The sequence below is a fragment of the Misgurnus anguillicaudatus genome, chromosome 2, assembly GCF_027580225.2.
Source record: "Misgurnus anguillicaudatus chromosome 2, ASM2758022v2, whole genome shotgun sequence".
Classification (NCBI taxonomy): Eukaryota; Metazoa; Chordata; class Actinopteri; order Cypriniformes; family Cobitidae; genus Misgurnus; species Misgurnus anguillicaudatus.
Genome location: NC_073338.2, coordinates 18,586,387 through 18,609,592, shown reverse-complemented (window position 1 = coordinate 18,609,592; position 23,206 = coordinate 18,586,387). Strand labels below are relative to the sequence as shown.

The window sequence follows — 23,206 nt, the reverse complement described above, 5'->3', positions numbered from 1 at the left end:
CATTATTGTATATTTTAGATTAGTTGTGCTTTGTTAGTACTGACTAAATATGTCAGAAATTTTATTTGAACAGTAGATCCATTATGCATAGCTACTGGCTATTGAAAGCCTTCCTGATTTTCTTTTGATACAAAATAGAGACTTTAAAGTACCTTGAATTTACAGTACAACAGTAGAACACAAAACATTGTCCTTAAATGCATTAAGTATTATTAACCTGTAGCCACTTTGCTATACCTATTAGATCCATATTATAAATAACACTTTAATTTATATAACAAAATCTCAACCCAAAACTTAAACGTTTTGGTACCGAAGTGTAGGCTATTTTAGGATAATAGCTCAGATAAATTGATGTAGAGCACTAGAGTAGTTTTTGCTGTGTGGTGTTGTACTGTGTGACTTTTGGTGGAAACAATAAGCTTATATTTGGGACAGGCACGCAGCTAGTCGTCAGATCAAGTAAGAAATTTACAATCATCTTTAAATATAGTTCACTCTTAAAATAATAAAATGCTTAGTTTCTTTGCACTGATGCCATAGAAGAATAATTTTTGGTTCCCCAAAGAACCTTCCAGTTAGTGTTTCTTAAAAGAAATATTTCTTTCCACTATAAAAATGTGTGAAACAAAAAGTTTTTGTGGATGTTAAAGGTTCTTCCATGGCATTGTGTAGCACCTTTATTATTAAAGGTGTACGGTAGGTGCTTCATGCTTGTAGCAAGCATGTTTTTGTGTGGTGTAATAACTATGTGTGACTGGTACTGGCATACAGAAAGTAATATTTGGGAAAGGCACAAAGCTCACTGTAAATGCAGGTAAAATTGATTTCATTTTGCATTTCCCATCTATATTTTTCTTTTACATTGACTGGCTTATTGCTGGAAAATATCCATTTCTATATTACCAGAAATATTATGGGTACATTTTTCAGTAAGAATCACTGACGTGTATTACAGTCACTTTTTGTTCTAAAATAGAACGTTGTTTTGAAGGCAATAATATGCTTTATGTCGCTACATTTGGAAAAACAACATTTTTGCAAATGAGTAGAGAGATAAGAAACATGACAAATCGTTTCTGTAAATCAGTTACCAAGATCGTTATATAAAACAACATTACTAGCTGGTTAATATAATTGATGTAGTTCTCAATATGAATGTATTTATTGCCAGCAATGCGGTGCGTATAGCTGAGCAGTGAAAAGACCACATTTTAAAAACAATAAATGGCTTTCACTTAGAAATTTATAGATTTTGAATTAATTAACTATTTTAATTAGCAATGATTAGCATTCACATATGAATCGGTTATGAACAAAGAGCCAAAGAGGTCATATAGTTTTTGTTTTGTGGTCTTACATTGTGTGACTTATGGAGGTGGAGGTAACAAGATTATATTTGGGAGCGGCACAAAGTTGATAGTTGAAACAAGTAAGTTCATGATTATCAATGCTGTTTATTAAATTCCTTATTGTATAAAATTTAGTTCCATTATATTGCTATCATCATACCAAATGAAACAATCTCAACTTGCTTTTATAAAACTACTAGACTACTACAACTAGTCTAAAAGTTGCACAGCCAACTTTTTCCAAAAATCATAGTGGACTGGACAGTCAAACTTGAAGTTAACGTAAAAGGATTGTTTTCAGAAGATAGACAAAATGAATAGCTGTTTAACTATGTTCATGACTAGAGAATTAATGTTGTATTAAGACCTATTGAAAAAGTTAAGTCTAATCAACAGACATGTATTAAACAATAATAGTTGTGAATGTATGAGTTTAGGTATCTCTAGTTTTTGTTATTTGGTTTGGGGATGTGTGAATAGAGATGGATACAAGCTTATATTTGGTACAGGAACACGGCTGATTATCGAATCAAGTAAGTTAATTAATACTTACCCGGCACCAAATGTACTCTAAAAATGCTAGGTCAAAAAGAGATAAACCTATCCGTTAAGTTAAATTAACCCAGAACATTTTTTATATTTAACAACCCCGCATTTGGTCAAAAAAGGATAAACCCAACCTGTTAGTTTGTAATTTTACTTGTGCTGGGTTGTCTCAACCCAAAATGCTGGGCAGTTTTAACCCATTGTTTGGTTAAATATAAAGATTTTCTGGGTTAATTTAACCCAACAGCTGGGTTTGTCCCCTTTTGACCCAAGGCTATGTTAATAATAATACAGCATTTTTTATAGTGTAATATTTGCATAGGGATGTTCAGTGTCTTTTAGAATACCCGGTTTTGGATAATTGCTTGAAAAATCAAATCAAGTATTTACTTGGATAAAACCTGATGAGAAAGCTACATTAACCCAAACTAATAATCTTACAAGTTAAACATTTTTATTTTATATTGTATATTGGTGTTGGCATTTGGTTTCCCATTAGGCATGCAGTCAGCATGTTTTTGTGTGGCTTTATAACTGTGTGTGACTGTGGCACAGAAATTAATTTTTGGGAAAGGCACAAAGCTCGTCATAAATTCAGGTAAAATTAGTTCCCCTCTTATTCTCTTCTTATTATAAACATATAAAATTAGAAATTACTTCAACTTGCATTAGGCTTTACAGTACACAAATAACATATGCAATAACTTTTATAGGTTTTCTGTACATTAAGGTTAGTCAAGGACTAAATGAAATTTTTAGTATTTTGATAAATCAGTGTACAGGCTAAACTTCTCATCCAGAACACTGTGGTCAGTTAAAGTTATGATGTTTTTAACTGTGTGAATGATGGAAGTGGATATGGAAAGCTGATCTTTGGGTCTGGCACACAATTGCATGTTAATAAAAGTGAGTAAACAGAATTTATTTTTTTAATGCTAGTTGTCTTAACGTAAACATAGGACACAATCGTAAAATAAAAATAAATGAGGCCGTATTTAAAAAAAACCCAGTGACTTTAGATAATAGAGTTAATCCACAAAATGTACTGTACATTTCAGATGATAAAAATGGATGTTAATATTTAAAATACACGAAACTACAGTAAACTAGTAAAAACTGAACTTATGACTGTTATGTTGAAAGGTTTTAGTATTAAGCTGTTGTATTGTGTGACTTCTGGAGCTGCATATAAGATCACTTTTGGAGCAGGTACAAAGTTAATAATTGAAAAAAGTAAGTAATGCTTATTAATTCGCTCTTTTGTGTTCTCATAGCCGTATGTTGTTCTCACAGTTTCTCTCATATATTTTGTTTATAGTGAGCTATATTGCTATATTTATCCGTTTTCTTAGCTGGCTTTTGCCATTGGCCGTTCAAATCTTCTAGCAAACACAGTCCATGAGTCTTTTATAGCTCTACAATATTTAAAATGTATGATATATTATATTATACCTTACTATAGATTAAATCACTTGATCATTTGAAAAAGATCAGTTTTTAAAAAAAGTAAGTTATTGTTTGAGTAAACCACATTGTGTGACTTTATCTGGACTTAAACAGATCTATTTTGGATCTGGAACCAAACTGATGGTTGAAACAAGTAAGTGATTTATAGGCAAAAATATACAAACTAACAATGTTTTAACAGTACAGATGTTTTAGTTAGCAGTTATCATGTCAGTACACCTCTCAAAAAAATCTAATTTAGGCAAACTATTTCAGTTACATACTACATTTACAAGTACCATATTTATTTATCTCTATATGTACTAATGTTCATTCCGTACTGCACTTTACAAGCATATTTAATAAGCTTTAATTAGGTACGATCAGTTAACTGTTAATGGCAAGTGATCGGGCATGTTTAAGTCTCTCAAGCCTGCTAGTTTTTGTTGAGTGATGCTACATTGTGTGACTTCTGGAAGTGGACTTTATAAGGTTATCTTTGGGACAGGCACAAGACTGATAGTTGAAACAAGTAAGTCAATTATTTTCTGAGAAATGGGTTCTCGTTTGTGTTTTGTTTTACTGTTCTTGTGGGAAGCTAATATTCTGAAAAAATTATGGTCATATATTTGGATGAATATTAGACAAATTTGAATTGATGTTGTAGGCATATACCCTTTCTTAAACTTTGCGTTAAATATAATAGGGTAAGTTATGGAGTTAAATGAAAAAACTTACCTTTATAATTCCAATAGTAGAGGTCTGTCAGTAAGTTACTGTAGGGATAAAGTATAGTGTGTGACTCAATCTGGAAGCTGGAAAATCTCTTTTGGCTCTGGAACCAAACTGATTGTTGAAAGTAGTAAGTAAATTGCAAAAACTCATGAAATCAATGTTTTTGTTGAGAAATGACATGTGATCCAGTCTGTGAAAACCATGCTAAAGTCATTTTTTTATGATTTCCTGACTTATAAAATCATCATACATAATCCAAAGAGCAGTCTGTTAACCTTAATATCTTTAATATTGACTGAGTAAGATCGTGTCAAAGATTGAAATCAATGACATATCACAGACAGGATCACAAATGAAGAATTTATAGAACACTACTGGGAAGTTTTTGTGGATAGGGTTTAAAATAACACAAGCCTAATTTTTAATCATGTATTAAAAAAGTGGGAACTAGAATAAACATGGATTAATTTAAAACCACCTAGGTAAATCACAACTAGCCATCATGCTTGCCTATAAAACAAAGAATGAACCAAAAAATGTAATAGGACTGAAAAGCCAATAAAAACAATGGCAGCGGAAAAGAGACAAAAGCGATCAAAAACTTTGCTGATCATGAGTTTCTGTTTATCAAATAACTGTTTATTCTAAATCTAAATTTTTTACTTCATGTATCAATTTAGTCAATGTGTTATCCGTGTGATATTAAACATGTTGGATAATACATTTTGAGTAATGTCTTTGAACAGATTATTAAAATAGTAAAACATCATATCAACCGTAAACATGAAGATATTATATTTTTAAGTATATCAAATATATTTATTATTTCAGTCAGGTATTAATGAGTCTTCAGTATAAGAATGAAGCATGAGTGTTTGAGGGATTTTGTTGTGTTGTATCATACTGTGTGAATGCTGGAGGTGGACAAAAGCTGATTTTTGGAACAGGCACAAAGCTAGTAATTCAAACAAGTAAGTTTAATTCCTACTAATGATACTGCTAATTATTTATTTATTTAAAAAAAAAGATGTTTATTACAAAAAAAGTTTATACAGTTAATGAAGCATCTCTGTTGCTTATTTTTATTCAATTGGAGAAAAAATAAAAATTTTTTGTAAATCTGCAATAATTCGGTCTAGCTTATACTTTAGCTGTAAAATATCTCATATCTCAAGGTTAAGATTAATGATCACAATTTGCCATTAAGACAGTATCTTAGGCTACATAGTTTTTGTTCTGTGGTCATATACTGTGTGACTTCTGGAGTTAACCTCAATAAAATATTCTTTGGGATGGGCACGAAAGTGATAGTCGAATCAAGTAAGTTGCAAAGTAGTTTTTTTTACGTTTTCTGTGAAAGTTTGAACCCAAAATAAAAGGATAAATCCCAAGATCCCAACCTAGATTTAGGTGCCAAGAGGTTCTTCAGAAGGTTCCACCAGTGTGGCAGCCGAGGAACCCCAAATAGTGCCGTGAAAAGTTTACAATGGAAGTAGTTTTAAAATAGCTCAAAATCACAAAAAATTTTATTCAACCAAATTATGGACACAGTGACATATTGTCTCAAAAGATATCAGTTTTATTCTTAAAATATAAATATATCAACTGTAATAAAAGTAATGCAGGTCATAATCATATTTAGGCCGCTATTTACTAAACTAAATGAAAGATTACGACACAAAAAACGTGCAATAATTGATACTGTAATTAAATGAAGGCATAACAGAGTGTAAAAGTTGTCACATAATGGTAATATGTACATATTAAGAGTTGAAGATTTAAACAGTCTTGTGTTGAGGGTTAGCGGTATCAGATTTAACACTGTGTGACTACTGGCAGTGGATATGGAAAGCTAATATTTGGGTCTGGAACAAAATTACAAGTTTACACAAGTGAGTATCTAAAACTTTGTCTATCTACTTTTTTTCTCAAAATAAAAGGATAAATCTCAAGATCCCAACCTAGATTTAGGTCAGATTATTTTAGCGTTTCAAATGTAATTAGTATCAACAATTGTTATTTTGTTAATATGTTTACAATTGATTCGAACACAAACAAGAATGATTTGAGGCTTTAGTTTAAGTTTAAAGTCAGAGATATTTTTGTACAGCTGTTTCGCGCTGTGTGACTAATACTGGAGGGAATAAAATGATATTTGGGACTGGAACAAAGCTTACCATATATTCAGGTATGGAAACTGTATTTTTCCTAATTTCATTCTTTATCTTCCTCTAAAACATCATTTTAGAACATAACAAAATGACACATTCTTCAACACACGGTAAAACAATAAGAAACCAAATATTTACAAAACTAAGAATATTAGAAATTTAAAAAAATCAGCAACACCAAAAATATGAAAAATAAGTCAAATCTGATCACAGTTTTTTAAAAGAGAGCTGACTAACTAACTAAATAAATTCTAAAAAAGCTAAGGAATGAGTCAAAATGTGCAGGGTGAAAATGTTATGAAGCTTATCAATGTGTGGATGCTGGTGGTGGATTTGGAAAGCTAATCTTTGGATCAGGCACAAATTTACAAGTTTACTCTAGTAAGTGTCTAATATTAATCCTCAAATCAGATTAAATGTACTATTCAAATATATAGAAGATGTGATTAGAGACAGTTATTATGTATAAACAGTGGATGTGACAGTAATAGTAATGTACATTTTGTTGTGTGGTGTTGGGTGAGTTTTTGTTATGTGGTGCTCTAATGTGTGACTAGATCAGGGTTAGAGAAGCTTATTTTTGGGCAAGGAACAAAGCTGGTCGTCGGAACAAGTAAGTTATTTATCATCCACTGTTTCTTAGATTCTGCTGTGTTTTAAACTGTCTTAAGATATAAAGCTAGCTTTAGTTAACCAGAGTACTGGCCTTTAAGTCCTTATGATTATAGGAGAATCTGGTAGCACAGAAAATGTAATGATGCTAAACACTGTGTGTCTAATAACTTTGGAGGGAAAGTTACTTTTGGCCAAGGTACAAATCTTCTTGTTAACTCAAGTAAGTGGTTTTGTTTTAAAGTATCAGAATATTCAAATGTCAATATAATATAAATTATAATATAATATTTAATACATTACATACAGTGTAAAACTTAAAATATTTTTGTTTAAAATAGCATATGCCTTCTTTTTTATTAGTTAATAATGTTTTTAAAAGTGTTAAAATAAGAACTAGCCATATCATGTTTGCCTATAAAACACAGAATAAACCAAAAAGTTTAATAGAACTGAGAAGCCAAAACAATGGCAGCGGAAAAGAGACACAAGCGATCAAAAACTTTTCTGAACTTGAGTTTTTGTTTATCAAAAAACTGTTTATTCTAAATCTAAATTTTTTACTTGTATCCATTTAGTACGTGTTTAATCCGTGTGATATTAAACATGTTGGATAATACATTTTGAGGAATGTCTTTGGACAGATTATTAAAATATGATCATAACAGAGTAGAACAACCGTAAACATGAAGATATTATATTTTTTAGTATATCAAATATATTTATTATTTCAGTCGTGCATTACTGAGTCTTCAGTATAAGAATGAAGCATGAGTGTTTGAGGGATTTTGTTGTGTTGTATTATACTGTGTGAATGCTGGAGGTTTACAAAAGCTGATTTTTGGAACAGGCACAAAGCTAGTAATTCAAACAAGTAAGTTTAATTCCTACTAACAATACTTACAGTGTCACTTTGGTGTATATATAAACAAAGAAGGCAGTTTATTACCAAAAAACAAAAGTTGATACAGTTGATGAAGCATCTCTGTTGCTTTTTTTTATTCAGTCGGAGAACAATTAAAACATTTTTGTAAATCATTATGTAAATCAACAATTCAGTTTATCCTATACTTCAGCTGTAAAATATCTTATGACAGGTTAAGATTAATGATCACAATTTGCCACTAAGACAGGCTACATAGTTTTTGTTCTGTGGTCATATACTGTGTGACTACTGGAGTTAACGTCAATAAAATATTCTTCGGGATGGGCACGAAATTGATAATCGGATCAAGTAAGATTGCAAAATTTCTTTTACGTTTTCTTTTTATTCTGTGCTGTAAAAGTTTGAACCCAAAATTAAAGGATAAATCTCAAGATCCCAACCTAGATTTAGGACAAATTATTTTCATGATACCCCTTCAAATGCAATGAAGTAACTATCAACACTTGTTAGTTTGTTAATATGTTTGCAATTGGTTAGAATACAACAAGAATGAGTTGAGGCTTTAACGTAAGTTTAGGTTTAAAGTTAGAGATATTTTTGTACAGCTGTTTAGCGCTGTGTGACTACTAGTGGAGGTTATAAAATGATATTTGGGACTGGAACAAAGCTTACCGTATATTCAGGTATGGAAAACTGTATTTTTCCTAATTTCATTCTTTATCTTCCTCTAAAACAACATTTTAGATCTTAACAAAATTACACATTCTTCAACACACGGTAAAACAATAAGAAACCAAATATTTACAAAACTAAAAATATTAGAAAATTATAGAGCAACACCAAAATATGTAAAATAAGTCAAATCTGATCACAGTTTTTATAAAGAGAGCTGACTAACTAAATAAATAAATTCTAAAAAAGCTAAGGAATGAGTCAAAATGTGCAGGGTGAAAATGTTATGAAGCTTATCAATGTGTGGATGCTGGTGGTGGATTTGGAAAGCTAATCTTTGGATCAGGCACACATTTACAAGTTTACTCTAGTAAGTGTCTAAAATTAATCCTCAAATCAGATTAAATGTACTATTCAAATATATAGAAGATGTGATTAGAGACAGTTATTATGTATAAACAGTGGATGTGACAGTAATAGTAATGTACAATTTGTTGTGCGGCGTTGGGTGAGTTTTTGTTATGAGGTGACCTAATGTGTGACTAGTTCAGGGTTAGACAAGCTTATTTTTGGGCAAGGCACAAAGCTGGTCATCGAAACAAGTAAGTTAATTATCATCCATTGTTTCTTAGATTCTAAACTGTCTTAAGATATAAAGCTAGCTTTAGTTAACCAGAGTACTGGTCTTCAAGTCCTTATGATAATAGGAGAATCTAGTAGCACAGAAAATGTAATGATACTAAACACTGTGTGTCTAATAACTTTGGGGCGAAAGTTACTTTTGGCCAGGGTACAAATCTGCTTGTTAACTCAAGTAAGTGGTTCTGTTTTAAAGTATCATAATTATTAAATGTCAACATAATATAAATGACAATAGTATTTAATACATTACATATAGTGTTAAACTTAAAAGATCTTTGAAACGATGTTCTTCGAGTTGCTAGACTGGTAGATCATTGTGAGGAGCCTTTAATTTACTCTTAGCTATTGATTTAAATTTTAGCCTGGCTTTTAGGAACCACTGGCAGGTTTTATAGTAATTGCAGGATCTGAAAGGTGCCAAGAGGTTCTTCAGAAGGGTCCACCAGTGTGGCAACCAAGGAACCTCAAAAAGTGCTGTGAAAAGTTTATATTTTTTTTAAAGTTCACAATGAAAGTATTTTTGAAAAAGCTCCAAATCACACAAAACTAACTTTAAATTCAACCAAATTGTACCAAATTATGGACACAGTGACATAAAACAATAACTCAATGTCTTAAAAAATATAATTGTATTCTTACAATATAATTATATCAAAAGTTAATGCAGTTCATAACCATATCAGGATATTCAGGCCACTATTTACCAAACTAAAAAATAGATTATAGACACAGAAAATGTGTTTAATAATTGAAAAAATAATTGATACTATGATTAAATGAAGGCATAACAGAGAATAGAAAGTTAAGTTTAGATTTCAAATAATGGTAAAATGTACATATAGAGTTGAAGATTTAAACAATCTTGTGTTGAGGGAAAGAGTTATCAGATTTAACACTGTGTGACTGCTGGCGGTGGATATGGAAAGCTCATCTTTGGGTCTGGAACAAGATTAGAAGTTTACACAAGTGAGTGAAAATTTGTCCATCTACTCGTATTGTAAATAAAGCTTTAGTCCTACATTATCTGTTAAATCTACTGTATATTACACAGTAATTGGTTTATTCTATTAAAGTAAACCTTTGACATAATCTTACGTAATCTGAACTAAATTAGGTCTAGTTCAATTTCCAAACTGTAACAGACCAATTCAGGATTCCCATTGCCAGTTTAGTATATAAATATTTTATGTTACATAAGCGTGTAGAGTATTTGCTTAAAGGAAATACATTGTGTGACTGGAAATAACTGGAAAATCTATTTTGGCTCAGGAACCAAACTTAAAGTTGTAACAAGTAAGTGAATAATAACAGCTATACAGTAAGTTAAGAATTTGAACCTAAATGAACGAAAAAGATCTTGGAAAAAGCATTAAACCCATACTAAACATGATATGCTAGACAAATAAAACTACTTTTGGACTCCTTTACATAGATAAGTGGTATTTCATGCTATTAGTAAGTGTTGAGTAATTGCACAAGGGAAATGCAGTGTGTGTCTGGAAACTACAAAATCTACTTTGGAAGTGGAACTAAACTTAATGTTATTACAAGTAAGTGAAATTAACCCCAATCTGATAAGTGACATTGTTCTTAAAATGCAAGTGTTTTTATGACACGACAGCAAAAATTTGTTAAAAAAAATGCATATTTGTTTTGTTAGCATTAATTGGATATTTTGCTAATATTTCTATGGATCAGTAAAGTCTGTGCAGCTGTTTCTCAGACTTGATACAGTAGATTTTGTTGTGTGGTATAATACTGTGTGACTTACGGTAGTGGAGTAAACAAAATTATCTTTGGGACGGGCACAAAGTTGACAATTGAAACAAGTAAGTTTATTTGAATTTATTTTGGGTAAGGTAAACAGAACTCTTATACCTTTTTTTTGTGAAAACAGAAATCAAACTTTAGGTCTTTATTAGAACATGCATTACTGCTGATTAAAACGATATAAACTAGAGAAATTCTAATAGATTTAATGGTTATAATATGGATTGCATTGGTTTTAACGGAAACTATAATTGTCTCTGTGTGTCTCTCCCAGTAAACCAATAGAACAACATTAAATCCCACTGGAAAAGACCCAAAACAAACTACATAATTTGTAATGGTAGTGTAAACAATTAATGGTTTTAATGGGATTTGTAAAGAAACCATAAGAATCATTTTAGCTGCAGACATGATGTCTTAAGAAGTTTTAGTGTTGCCGTGTAACTCTGTGTGACTGATACTGGAGGTCGGAAAGTAATATTTGGACAAGGAACAAAACTTACCGTCAACTCAGGTACAGCTTAGTTCTCATAAAACACTATTATTTCATTTCACTGATATTTGTTAAACGAGGTTAACATTAAGTCATGTTGATTTATGTAATTAAGCCAAAGAATTTCAATGTTCCACTTATAGTTCTGCAGACAAAACTGTAAAAACATACTATTAAAAACAAACAATGAAATAATTGCTAAACTTTAAATTGAATACTTTCTCTGAGTAGTACGCGTTTGAGTTAGTCACAAGTGATAATTGATATGGGTGCTAACACTGTGTGACATATTCTGATAAGATAGTCTTTGGTCAAGGAACAAAAATAACCATAAATCCAAGTAAGTAGAAACAAATCAATCTGAACTTTTTTAAAAAAAGCAAAGTTGTGTTTATATATGTGCAAAGTGTTGGTTTTTACTCTTGGTTTAAAACTAAAAGCCAGGTCTCTGATTTCATGCGACCATTTGACAATAAAAGATGTGTCCTGATTTTCTAATACTGAAAATTGGTAAATATATCTAGATTTCTTAAATAAAAACATGTAGGCATGTAACCATTATTTTATAGATCTTAAATCAGTTTAGCTTAAGGTTCAGCATTTACTGTTAGCACATAACACAAGCAGTCTGCTTTATTACATTCTTATACTCCAAAATTAAAGTTTCTTCAAAACAATGCAATAGATGAACAATTTCTTTGGGTTCCCTAAAGATCATTTCAATCAAAAGTTCATTCTTACCATTTCTTTTAAAACCTTTAATAGGCTATAGATCCTTTATCCACAACAAAAAGCTTTGTGTAAAAGAAAGGTTCTACTGTATGGATGTTAAAGGTTCTTTACAGAACCATCCAGCACTTTTTAATAGTGCATGAGTACATTAACCTGTAAGTTTAATATCTGAACATCTAATCCTGATTCGTCTTACTGAAGACGTTTTTGTTATGAGGACTGTCATTGTGTGAAGACTGGTGGATATGAAAAGATTATCTTTGGAACAGGGACGAAATTGATAGTTGAGACACGTAAGTGATTTGCCCAGCTCATTTATTAGATTTGATCTTTAGATTAGACATTTTCAAGGTTTCTGTCTAAAGTTTAAAGTGCAGTAAACTTTTCCGTAAGTGCAATATTGCTTCTGAATATTAGACATATTACCAAGACAAAACGTACAAGTTGTACTTTTAAAAACAGCGGCACCCATCACTTTATAAATAGTCATAGTTTTTGTGAAGCTGTAAAACAATGTGTGTCTAATACAGCAGGACGTATGATATTTGGCCAAGGAACAAAACTTACTGTTGATTCAGGTATTGCTTAAATCTATTTCATTTATAACATAGATTTGAACGAACTTTGACAGTCTTTGAATTTATCAAATATTTTGCGTATATAGAAAATATAAGTTACACTGCATGATAAAACATGGTGTGTATTGGTTAGACCGTATTTATTTATAGATTTGTTACAGAATGAACTGATGAAATATTTAAGTTCCCATTGAAGTCTTCACAATATTTGCAGGGAGATTATTTCCTGGCTAGGCAGGTTTCTGTTATGTAGTTTCTTGTTGTGTGAATACTGGGGGATTTGGGAAGATTATCTTTGGAACAGGAACAAAATTGACAGTTGAGTCACGTAAGTTTATTCCCAGCTGATGAGCTGCATTTTATCATTTTTATTTTGATGTACAACTTAACCCAGACTGTGAATCTTTACACTGTAGTAATTAAAAACCCTTAAATCAGTCTTTGAGGTGAGGAATAGGGCTGGACAACATTCAATCCCGAAAAACGTTTCTCTTGAGATTTTTGTAATGTCACTTCTCGTTGTGTGAATGTTGGATTAGAAAAGATCATTTTTGGAAAAGGCACACAATTACTGATTAAGTCAAGTAAGTCTACTTGTAGTTTATATGTTTCCTTTTTACCTTCCAACATGACACTAATAATATAATAACTATATGACATTATTGTTACACAACAGTTATAGTTTAGACCAAGATGCATAGTATCCAAATATATAAAATCCTGCCATGGCACACTTAGACTTTACTTATTTTTTAAGAAATAAATGCTAATATTATGTATTTTCTTAAACTCTTTCGTTGAACACTTACTAGAGCAGTCTTAGTAATCGCTGAGGTGTTAGCTACTGTGTGACTTTATCAAGCAACAAAATATTGTTTGCCTCTGGAACATCATTGACTGTTCTTTCAAGTAAGTACATACACTTAAAATTGCTTTATTTATCAAACACTTCAGCAGGTTTTAAGTCATCTTTTAAATGTTTTCACAAAGAGATTCTGACCTACAATAAAATTTGAAAATACTGTTTAAGTAAAACAAAACAATGTATTTTACTATACCAGGATAGTGAAACACTTTAAAAAATTGTGATTTTGAAGATACTATGATACATATAAAACATACATTTGTCAAAATAATCCCTTTTCCCTTATTAAATTGCTATCAAAATGAAACATTAGATAATGCTACGGTGTGCGTTATTGTGTGACACTTGGAAACAAAATGATATTCGGTCAGGGCACAACACTGACTGTCAATTACAGTGAGTATTTAAATCATTTTGTTTGTCTTTGCACTACACATTTCAGTAATTTAGCATTGTTTGCCTTTAGTGTAATCATTTTGTAGCAGCGTTATCTAAATCCATATACACCAAACATTAAACAAAACAAAACAAACATGGTTTGGAAAGCACCTACACAAAAGTTAACAAAAAATAACAAAAGATGCTCAAATGTTTAAATGTTAAATGGTGTAAAAAGTCCATATAAGTTTACATATGGCCTCTTAGATGAAACACTGTTTTTGTCGTGAGGTCAGTTAGTGTGTGAATGATGGGAGCTGGAAGATTCAATTTGGAAAAGGGACAACAGTATATGTACAGTCAAGTAAGACCATTTTTTAAAACAATAATTCACTTTACAATCAATTAATTCATGTAACACTCAAGACTAAAGAGTTTAAAACCCAAACTACTCAATTTAAAACCTTAGCCTTACAACAATCACAGAGTTATTAACTCATACATTATATATAAAAAGTTAGTCTTCAATTCCTGGAAACTGGTCTAGTTTTTGTATAGATTGTTGCTATTGTGTGGATGCTGGTGGGAGAAAGATCATTTTTGGTCAAGGAGCAACTTTAAATGTTGAATCAAGTAAGGACTTTCATATAAATTTAATACATATTTACATAGATTTATCACAAATATAACGTTATTATCACATACCGTCTCTATAGTAATTCCCTCAAAATTCTGCTTAATAAATGTAAAAAGACGAAAACTGCAATTCAAGTATATCTCTATGTCATTTAAAGTCATTTATTCATATATTAGGGCTTTAAGACTTGATCAATAAGACTTTAATTGACAATGACATGAAAGCATGTTTTTGTTGGGTGGTTTGTAAGTGTGTGAATGATGGGACTCGGAAGATTCATTTTGGAAAAGGAACAATATTATATATACAGTCAAGTAAGGCAATTTGTTTTATATAAAAATGTTTAGAAATCGATCATTTACGTTACAATCTAAAATATAACCCGCAAGTAGTAATATAGTAATAATAACAGACTTTTTTGTAAAATGCTCAGTACTCAAATTAATACCTAAGCCTTACAATAATCATACTTACATGAGTTATTATTGTACAGTTTGTAGTTATCACCATATACATACATACTGTAAGTATACATAAAATAGGTTGGTCCTCAGTTTCTGGAAACTGGTCTAGTTTTTGTGTAGATTGTTGCTGTTGTGTGGATGTTAGTGGGACTAAGATAATCTTTGGTCAAGGAACAACATTAAAAGTTGAATCAAGTAAGAACTTTAAATTCCTATTTTATTAAAATCTAGCAATAATAACATGTAACTAATATCACAGTCTACACAATAATTATCCAGAAAAGCTTATTATTAAATGAAACCAAACACTGCCACTGAACTATAATGACTTTGTCATTTATAATAATTTATTGATTAACAAATCAGGATTTATTCTCAGTATAAGATGATAGGAGTTGTTCGATAAGACTTACATTGACATAATAGCAAATGTTTTTGTTGTGTGGTTAGTTAGTGTGTGAATGTTGGGGCTCAGAAAATTTATTTTGGAAGCGGGACCAGATTGTACGTACTTTCAAGTAAGTCAATCTTATAGTTCTAATAGGGCTTTTTAAAGCAAATGCCACATAAGAACCATGTTTGTTCCCCAAAAAAAGTTCTTAGTCAAAGAATCATTTCTTTCTTTTCAACCTTTCTCCACTACAAACAATCAGAAAGGTTCTTTGGATGTTAAAGGTTCTTTATTGAACCATTCAGCTTGACAAGAAACATTTTGGGCTCTTTATTTGAAAAAGTGTACAAACTATATGTGTTAAAACTTAAAAAATAAAATATATAGGTCTGCCATTATAGCTGTTAATCACCAAGTCAATTCAAAACCTTCATAATTAAAAAGAGATTTCCAAATAATGTATTTCAAATACACGAGATGTAGTTAAAACTATTAAAATAGCCATCAGTGACATAATTTTAAAAGGATTATTGACAGACAAATTTTCTCTATCACTTTATATAAGGCTTAAGATTTTTCAGAGAATTCAATAATGTGAAACACAGCCCTTGCTGTCCCCAAGTAGTTTTTTGAAGAGAAGTTTATCAGTGTGTGAATGATGCTACACGAAAGTTCATCTTTGGATCAGGGACAAGATTATTCATAGAACCACGTAAGACAATATTTTTTATTTAAATACATAAAGTATTCATTACACTGTAAACACCGTAAACACTTTAAACACAGTCACTGTAAAAATGCACATTTTTGTCAAATCAACATATATTTTTATGTTACTTTAACTCATAAAAACAAGTTGAAATTGTTTAACCAACTTATGTCAAAACGTGAAATAGTAGGTTGAATTGACTTGCAAAACCAAGTTGTTTTAACTTCATGCTGCATTTTTTATTTTACAGTATGTTACTTTAACTTAAAAAATTAAGTTTCAATTCAACTTGTTTTTCTAAGTTATGTCAACTTATGTCAAAACGTAAAAAGTAGGTTAAATTGACTTACATAAGGGGAAATTCTAATTAATGTAATTGAAAGTATTAAGATACCGTAATGGCATCACTATAGTGAACATGAATTTGTTAAGGGTCCAAACAGTGTGTGACATCAAACGTCAAGATAATATTTGGGACAGGGATAAAGTTAACTGTTGAAATCAGTAAGTATCAACATTTATCTTGAGGTTTTATCTTTGAATTTAAACTTATATTTATAAGTTTCATGTGAAATCCTAACTGATAGAACAGCAATGGTTTACACAGAGATATATATTATTACTTGTGCTTAAATGAGCTTGTTTTTGTGAAAGTGTTTTCTGATGTGTGAATGTGGGGGTCGACAGGATTATCTTTGGAAGAGGGACAATGCTGTATATAAATTCAAGTAAGATTCTCATTAATGATATTTCACAAAAAAAAGTTACATCCACTATATTAGGGAACACTTAGTACAGTTTACGGCGTATATTCATATACAAAAACAATAATTTTCAACATCATATCAGCTTGTTGCACTAAAAGATTGAAACGGTTCTAATGAAAAGGTTAAAGGATGACACAATTAAAATCTTTAATTTTTAAATAACATGAAAATGTATATTAAATTTGCTGTAGCTTGTAATGACGTTCTTGTTCAATCACTGTAATATACATTCATTGAATGAGAGATTAGAGTTTTTGCTGAGGGTTTTGTTAGTGTGTGAATTACGACAAAATCATATTCGGAGATGGAACAAAGCTGATTGTTAATTCTCGTAAGTTTAAACTTTTTATTTCCTAAATGTTAATCTGTTATGTTAATACATAATAAGAAATTTTCTCTTTTCAGCTTTTTATTAGCATTTATTAGAATTCTAAGTTACTATTAAACTATTAAATATAAAAATGTTGCTCAAACCAAAAACTTACAAAAAATTACTGATGCTGAATGTGTATGTTTTAATTTTTGTAGCTTATTAATATTAAAAATTTGCTTCTGAACTTTTAATAATTACCTTACCTATTTATAAATTGAGTGATTGAACGTTTTTCTATTGAAACGTTTCAATTATCAGATCAGTGTTTCCATCGTGTAACTGAAGTAGTTTTTATAAAGGATGTTTGTATTGTGTGACTTTTGGTGCAAACAAAATTATCTTTGGAGAAGGGACGAAGTTGCGTGTGGAAACAAGTAAGATATTTAAAAGTTCAACTTGTTTGTGTCCAGAAAACAAGTTTTTGTAGATTGTGTTTAAAATTATTAAATGTCTGGTGCACAAATAAACATGTCAAGCAAAACAGTCAAATCAGGCCAAAAGTGTTAAGAATAATATTAAAAAAATCTGTTATGAATTATAACTTTCATAATTTACGCTAACAATGCTTCAGAAAGAATCACTTTGCCAAGTTACAAAGCAAATTTTTGTAGTTAGCTAGATGGCTGTGTGACTACTGGTGCAAAGATTATATTTGGAACGGGTACTCAACTTATTGTTCAGTCAAGTAAGTGCCTTCATCCAACTCATTATTTTTATTTATCTTTAATATTATCCTTTAAAATGAATACAAACATTCAGGTTCTATTTAAAGATCATATAAAATATTTTATATTTCACATAATAAATAACTTTGGCAGAATACGTATTGGCATAATTCACTTAACGCAACTTAATGCGTAAACGACAATTCATTTCTGTTTGCAATGGCAGAATATGATCGTGGACGCATTAGTTCATTTGGGCGATGTAGGTTTTTGTTATGTAGCTACGGTCTGTGTGAATAACAATTACAAGTTAATCTTTGCAAGAGGAACCCAAGTGCACATTGAATCAAGTAAGTAAAGCAGATTTGTGATTTGCTATATATTTTCTTTCTAAATAACAATTTTTACCTCTTCTACATCTGAGAAAACTAATGCTGTCCAGCCCATACCTTTTGGACGAATCCCATTATTGTAAAGCATTAAAATTACTGCAATTATCAGTAACTAGCTTAATTCCCATTTTATTTTAGCTGCGTCAAGCTTAAGTCAGCTATTGTTAGTTAGAGTCTTCTTAAAAAATGTAAAGTAAACCTTTGTTCAATCAAGCAACCCAACTAGCCCACTATAGCAAAGTTTGCTAAGGGTTTGTAATGGGATTAATGGTTTGATGGACCACAACAGATGATAGGAAAGAAAACCTGTTATGTTGCAAATGCATTTGGTGCAGAAATTACACACTTCACCATAACGCACATATAAGATTTCAAAAAAATACTAAAACAGGGTCTGAATTTCATTATTTTCCGGGACCCTTAGATCTTTGCTTTTTGCTGAGAGCTTTAGCAGTGTGTGTCTGGCAGCGGATACAAACTCTTCTTTGGAAGTGGAACTTTGCTCTCAGTTGAATCAAGTAAGACATTTTTCAGTCTTTCAGTCGCAGCTAAATCTACTATACTGAGTGTAGATTAATGGGAATGTTAACAGTGCAATAATACAAAGTATCATGAAGACACAATTAGACTCTTTACTTAAAAAGTATTTAAAGTAATGCCACGGTCCTTCAAACCAGTAGTTCAATCTAAAACTCGCACCATTCTCTCAACCAATGTTATATCAAGATAGTTAAAAATGGAAAAAATATATATTAGATTTGTTGTCGTTTGTAATAGCCATATATAGATGTTATTGCTCAATCACAATAATATCACAATAATAAACTTGACCTGACAATTCATTATAACAAGCAATTTTTAACAAAAGCCCAAAACAGTTGTATTCGTGACTGATCAGTTAGTAGTTAACAAGTTTTTAAAGGATAAAATGCACAGTATATTGACAGTATATACAGTGGCTGATCAGCATCCTTCAAGACACTTTTTGTCTGAGTCAGTATTACTGTGTGAATTATAACAACAACAAGATCATATTTGGAACTGGAACAATACTGACTGTTGAATCTCGTAAGTTTTTTTAATCATATTTATCACACATGTTCTTACAGTAATGCAGGATTGGTTCAGTTCATAAATTAATTTTGCATAATAGTTTCTTATCTTACTTCAAAAGGCCATTTGTCCTTTACTCAAAGTAAAGAAACTACAAAAAAATAAGTTACAGTAAGTTAATAAGTTGCAAGCTATTAAATATAAAAGTCGTTCTAAAACATAAACTGACAATCAAACATTTGCTGATGGTTAATGTAAATGTTTAGGATTAGGTCATGTATTTCTCTTCTTGCATAACATTAGCAGGCACAGCAAAAATAATACTATTTTTGTAAAGTTAGCCTCTTAATATTATATTGGCGGCAGAACTCTTAATGATTAAAATGACCTGTGGTTGTATAAAAACACTACTTTGAAAGTAAATAAATAACTAATACAATGATTAAAAAACTATTTTTATGTCAATAAACATTATTACATTTAAGTGATTGAAGCGTTTTCAACTATTAGATCTGTTTTGCCGTGGTGTAACTGCAGTAGTTTTTGTGAGGGCCATTTGTATTGTGTGACTTTTAGTGGACACAAAATCATCTTTGGGAAAGGGACAATACTGCGTGTGGAAACAAGTAAGTTCTTTTTAAGTTCAACTTGTTAATGTCCACAGAACACTACAAGTTTTTGTAGATTGATTCATTAAGTGTCAGGTTTAAAAGAGTAAAATCAGGAATAATGAGCGTTTAGACATTTCACTTCAGTCCAGAAGTTGTTGCTCTGGTATTTAACACAGTGTGACTTATGGCAACAAGATTATATTTGGTCAGGGAACACAGCTAACTGTTGACTCCAGTAAGTACCATGTATTTTTATATTTCAGAACATTTCAAAGTACTGCATGAACAAAATGTTTTTGGAATCATGACCGAGAATCACATATTCCCAAATCAAAGTTACACTGTAAAGTGAAACGTTTGATCAACTTCAATTGTTAACATTTCTAAAAATGTTAATGTTTTAATGTTTCAATCAAGTTTATTCACCTAAAGTGAAACTAAGGTGAAATTTTAATAGCATACACTTTTTACAGTGTATGCTATAAAAATATGTCTTATCTGACTATCATAAATAACAAACACAATAATAACAAAACAATTCTAACAGAAGGTAAGTACATGATAAAAAATGCAGCATGAAGTTTAAACAACTTAATTATGCAAGTGAACCTACCTTTTTAAATTGTGACTAAGTTGAAGTAACTTAAGTTAAATTAACATAAAAATATATGTTGATATAATATCATTTTTTACAGTGTAGGAATATAATAAACTCCTTCACAGCTAAATGTTTCAAGAGTTTTTGCTAAGGATTTTGTTAGTGTGTGAATTATAACAAGATCACATTCGGAGATGGGACGAAGCTAACCGTGGAATCTCGTAAGACTAAACTTTTTTTCCCAAAAGTATCTGAATTAAATGTTAACACAAAATGTTAAATAGTGTTTTAGATTGTCTTAAAGAAACTTAAAAAGCAAAACAGACAAAACTGTCAGAAAAGGTCAAAAGGGGTGAAAATGAATCAGTAATTCACACTGCTGTCTTTTTAGTAGAAACATGTAAAACAATTTAAACAAAACATTTATTTAGTTACATAGCTGATTAAACACTGCTATGTAAGGGATCTAATAATTTAGACATATCTTCATAGTTTGATTTAAAAAGATAATGATGCCCTTACACAAATCTGTTGTAGTTTTTGTAGTTAGCTAAATAGCTGTGTGAATACTGGTGTAAAGATTGTATTCGGACGTGGTACTCAACTTATTGTTCATTCAAGTAAGTGAATTTAATTAATCTAAATTGTATATGCTGACATTGTAATTTTTATTTGGTTAACTAAATTCAAAATTGATATTTAAGTTATTATTTAGGCTAGGCTTTATGTAAACCTTATTTTAAAAGATCGAATGTTACAAATGTGTCACATGGTAAAGAACGGAATTTTGACATAAATACATTAAAAAATTATTGTATTGATGCCCCAAAAAGTATATGGACAGTTAAGCGTGAATGCCAATAAACGTATCACTTTTATTAATGTCAGTGTGCAAAAATAGTTTTTCAGAAACATTTAGAACTGTATGTATTAGATAAACTTGGGATAGTCAGGTTATTGTTTATGGTAATGGCAGTGTGTGACAACTAGTGCAAGACAAATCTTTTTCGGAAAAGGAACTAAACTGACAGTTACAGCTAGTAAGTATCTTTATTTTAAGCAAAACATTTTAATTCGCTTCCGAATTCACACACAGTAAAAAGTGAAAGTTGGATTAATTTAAATTACTTCAATACCTACAATTTTTTACTTAAATTCTCTCACTTTAGTCTCAAAACTATTCACCTTAAACTTTTCACTTAAAGAGATGGGAGTATTATTTTTTAAGTATTTCCAATTTTCACTTTTTATAGTGCATTGATAAAATGTATATAATATACAGTCAAGCTTACACCAAAGCTATTGATAGATTAAGCACCCTAACTATCCTGGCATAGCAAATTTGATGTAAGGTTTTGATGTGATTATTAGCTTGATGGACCATGGCAGATGGGAAAGAAACCTGTTATGTTTTTGCAATCAATTTGGTGAAGCAGATCGTTCAAAAATTACACACTCCACTTTAAAGCGCACATATGATTCCCATAAATCATCAAACGCAATCTAAACGCTGTTTTCTATGAGTCGTGGATCTTGGCTTTTTGCTAAGAGCTTGAGCATTGTGTGACTTCTGGCACATACAAAATCATTTTTGGAAGTGGAACTTTTGTCTCAGTTGAAACCAGTAAGAAATGTTTTTCTTGATTTTTAATTTTTATTTGCAGATTCAATTACTAAAGCATTATAGTATGAAACATTTTATTATATTGTTAATATAGTTGTGAATAAACGGGTCAAACCATGGTAATTCGCTAAAAAAGATCACACGTACTTTACTTGAATCCACTAATTTAGACAATATTAAGTGAACTGTAGTTTAGAGAAAGTGTTAATGGTGTAATAAAACCAATCATCTAAGCGTTTTGCAATGAATAGTTGAAAACAGTTTAGTAATGGAAATTACAAACTTAAATGGAGACACAATCTTTACTTAAACGTATTTTGAAGTAATTTTCCATTGTCTGCCATGGTCCATCAAACCAACAGTCCAATCCCAAATTCACACCATTCATTGAGCCAATTTAAGGATAGTTGAAAATGAAATAATAATTAGATTTGTTGCAGGTTGTAATAGCCTATATAGATGTTGTAGCTTGATAACAATAATATAATAAACAGTACTTGACCTGACCATTCATGACAAGTGATTTTACAAAAGCCCAAAACAGTTAGGTTTGTGATTAGTATTAAACATTAGCCTGTATAAATGTTATTGCTGGGCAACAATAATATAAACAGTTTTTGACATAAAATGGATGATCAAGTGGTTCCTGCAAGACTTTTTGTCTAAGTGTATGTGACTGTGTGAATTATGGCAACAACAAGATCATTTTTGGAAGTGGAACAACACTGACTGTTCAATCTAGTAAGATTAATTTTCTTTATTATCATTAATTTTGCATTCAGAATAATTTCTTATTGTACATCAAAATGCTATCTTACATTTCCTTAAAGTAAAGAAACTGCAAAAGCCTAAGCAAGAATAAGTTATAAGCTATATAAAGGTCTTTCTCAAACCAAAACTTACAAACAAACAGTTACAGATGCTGAATGTTATTGGTTAGGTCATTGATATTGGCATTTCTCAGTTTTTATAATAGTATATATTTGCTGCCGCACTTCTAATGATTAAAACTAACCTATGCGACAAAATAATAAATTGTAAACA

General features: G+C 30.6%; 1 protein-coding gene across 11 annotated transcripts in view; it reads left to right on the top strand.

The window, feature by feature from the left end:
• The window catches only part of LOC129441984 (M1-specific T cell receptor alpha chain-like), a 55,535-nt gene that overhangs the window by 11,469 nt on the left and 20,860 nt on the right, over nt 1–23,206 (top strand). The window contains exon 1 of one of the 11 annotated variants that reach the window (XM_055201742.2): nt 1,297–1,432. The exons of 4 other annotated variants lie outside the window; for them this stretch is intronic. In XM_055201742.2, the coding sequence (XP_055057717.2) occupies nt 1,312–1,432 (121 nt within the window). In that variant the 5' untranslated portion in view covers nt 1,297–1,311. Of the gene's footprint in view, nt 1–1,296; nt 1,433–8,053; nt 8,097–8,376; nt 8,432–12,580; nt 12,636–14,717; nt 14,830–16,773; nt 16,808–18,098; nt 18,235–23,206 lie in introns of those variants that run through there. 6 more of the 11 variants (XM_073874050.1, XM_073874045.1, XM_055201746.2 and 3 more) reach the window with 6 other exon arrangements.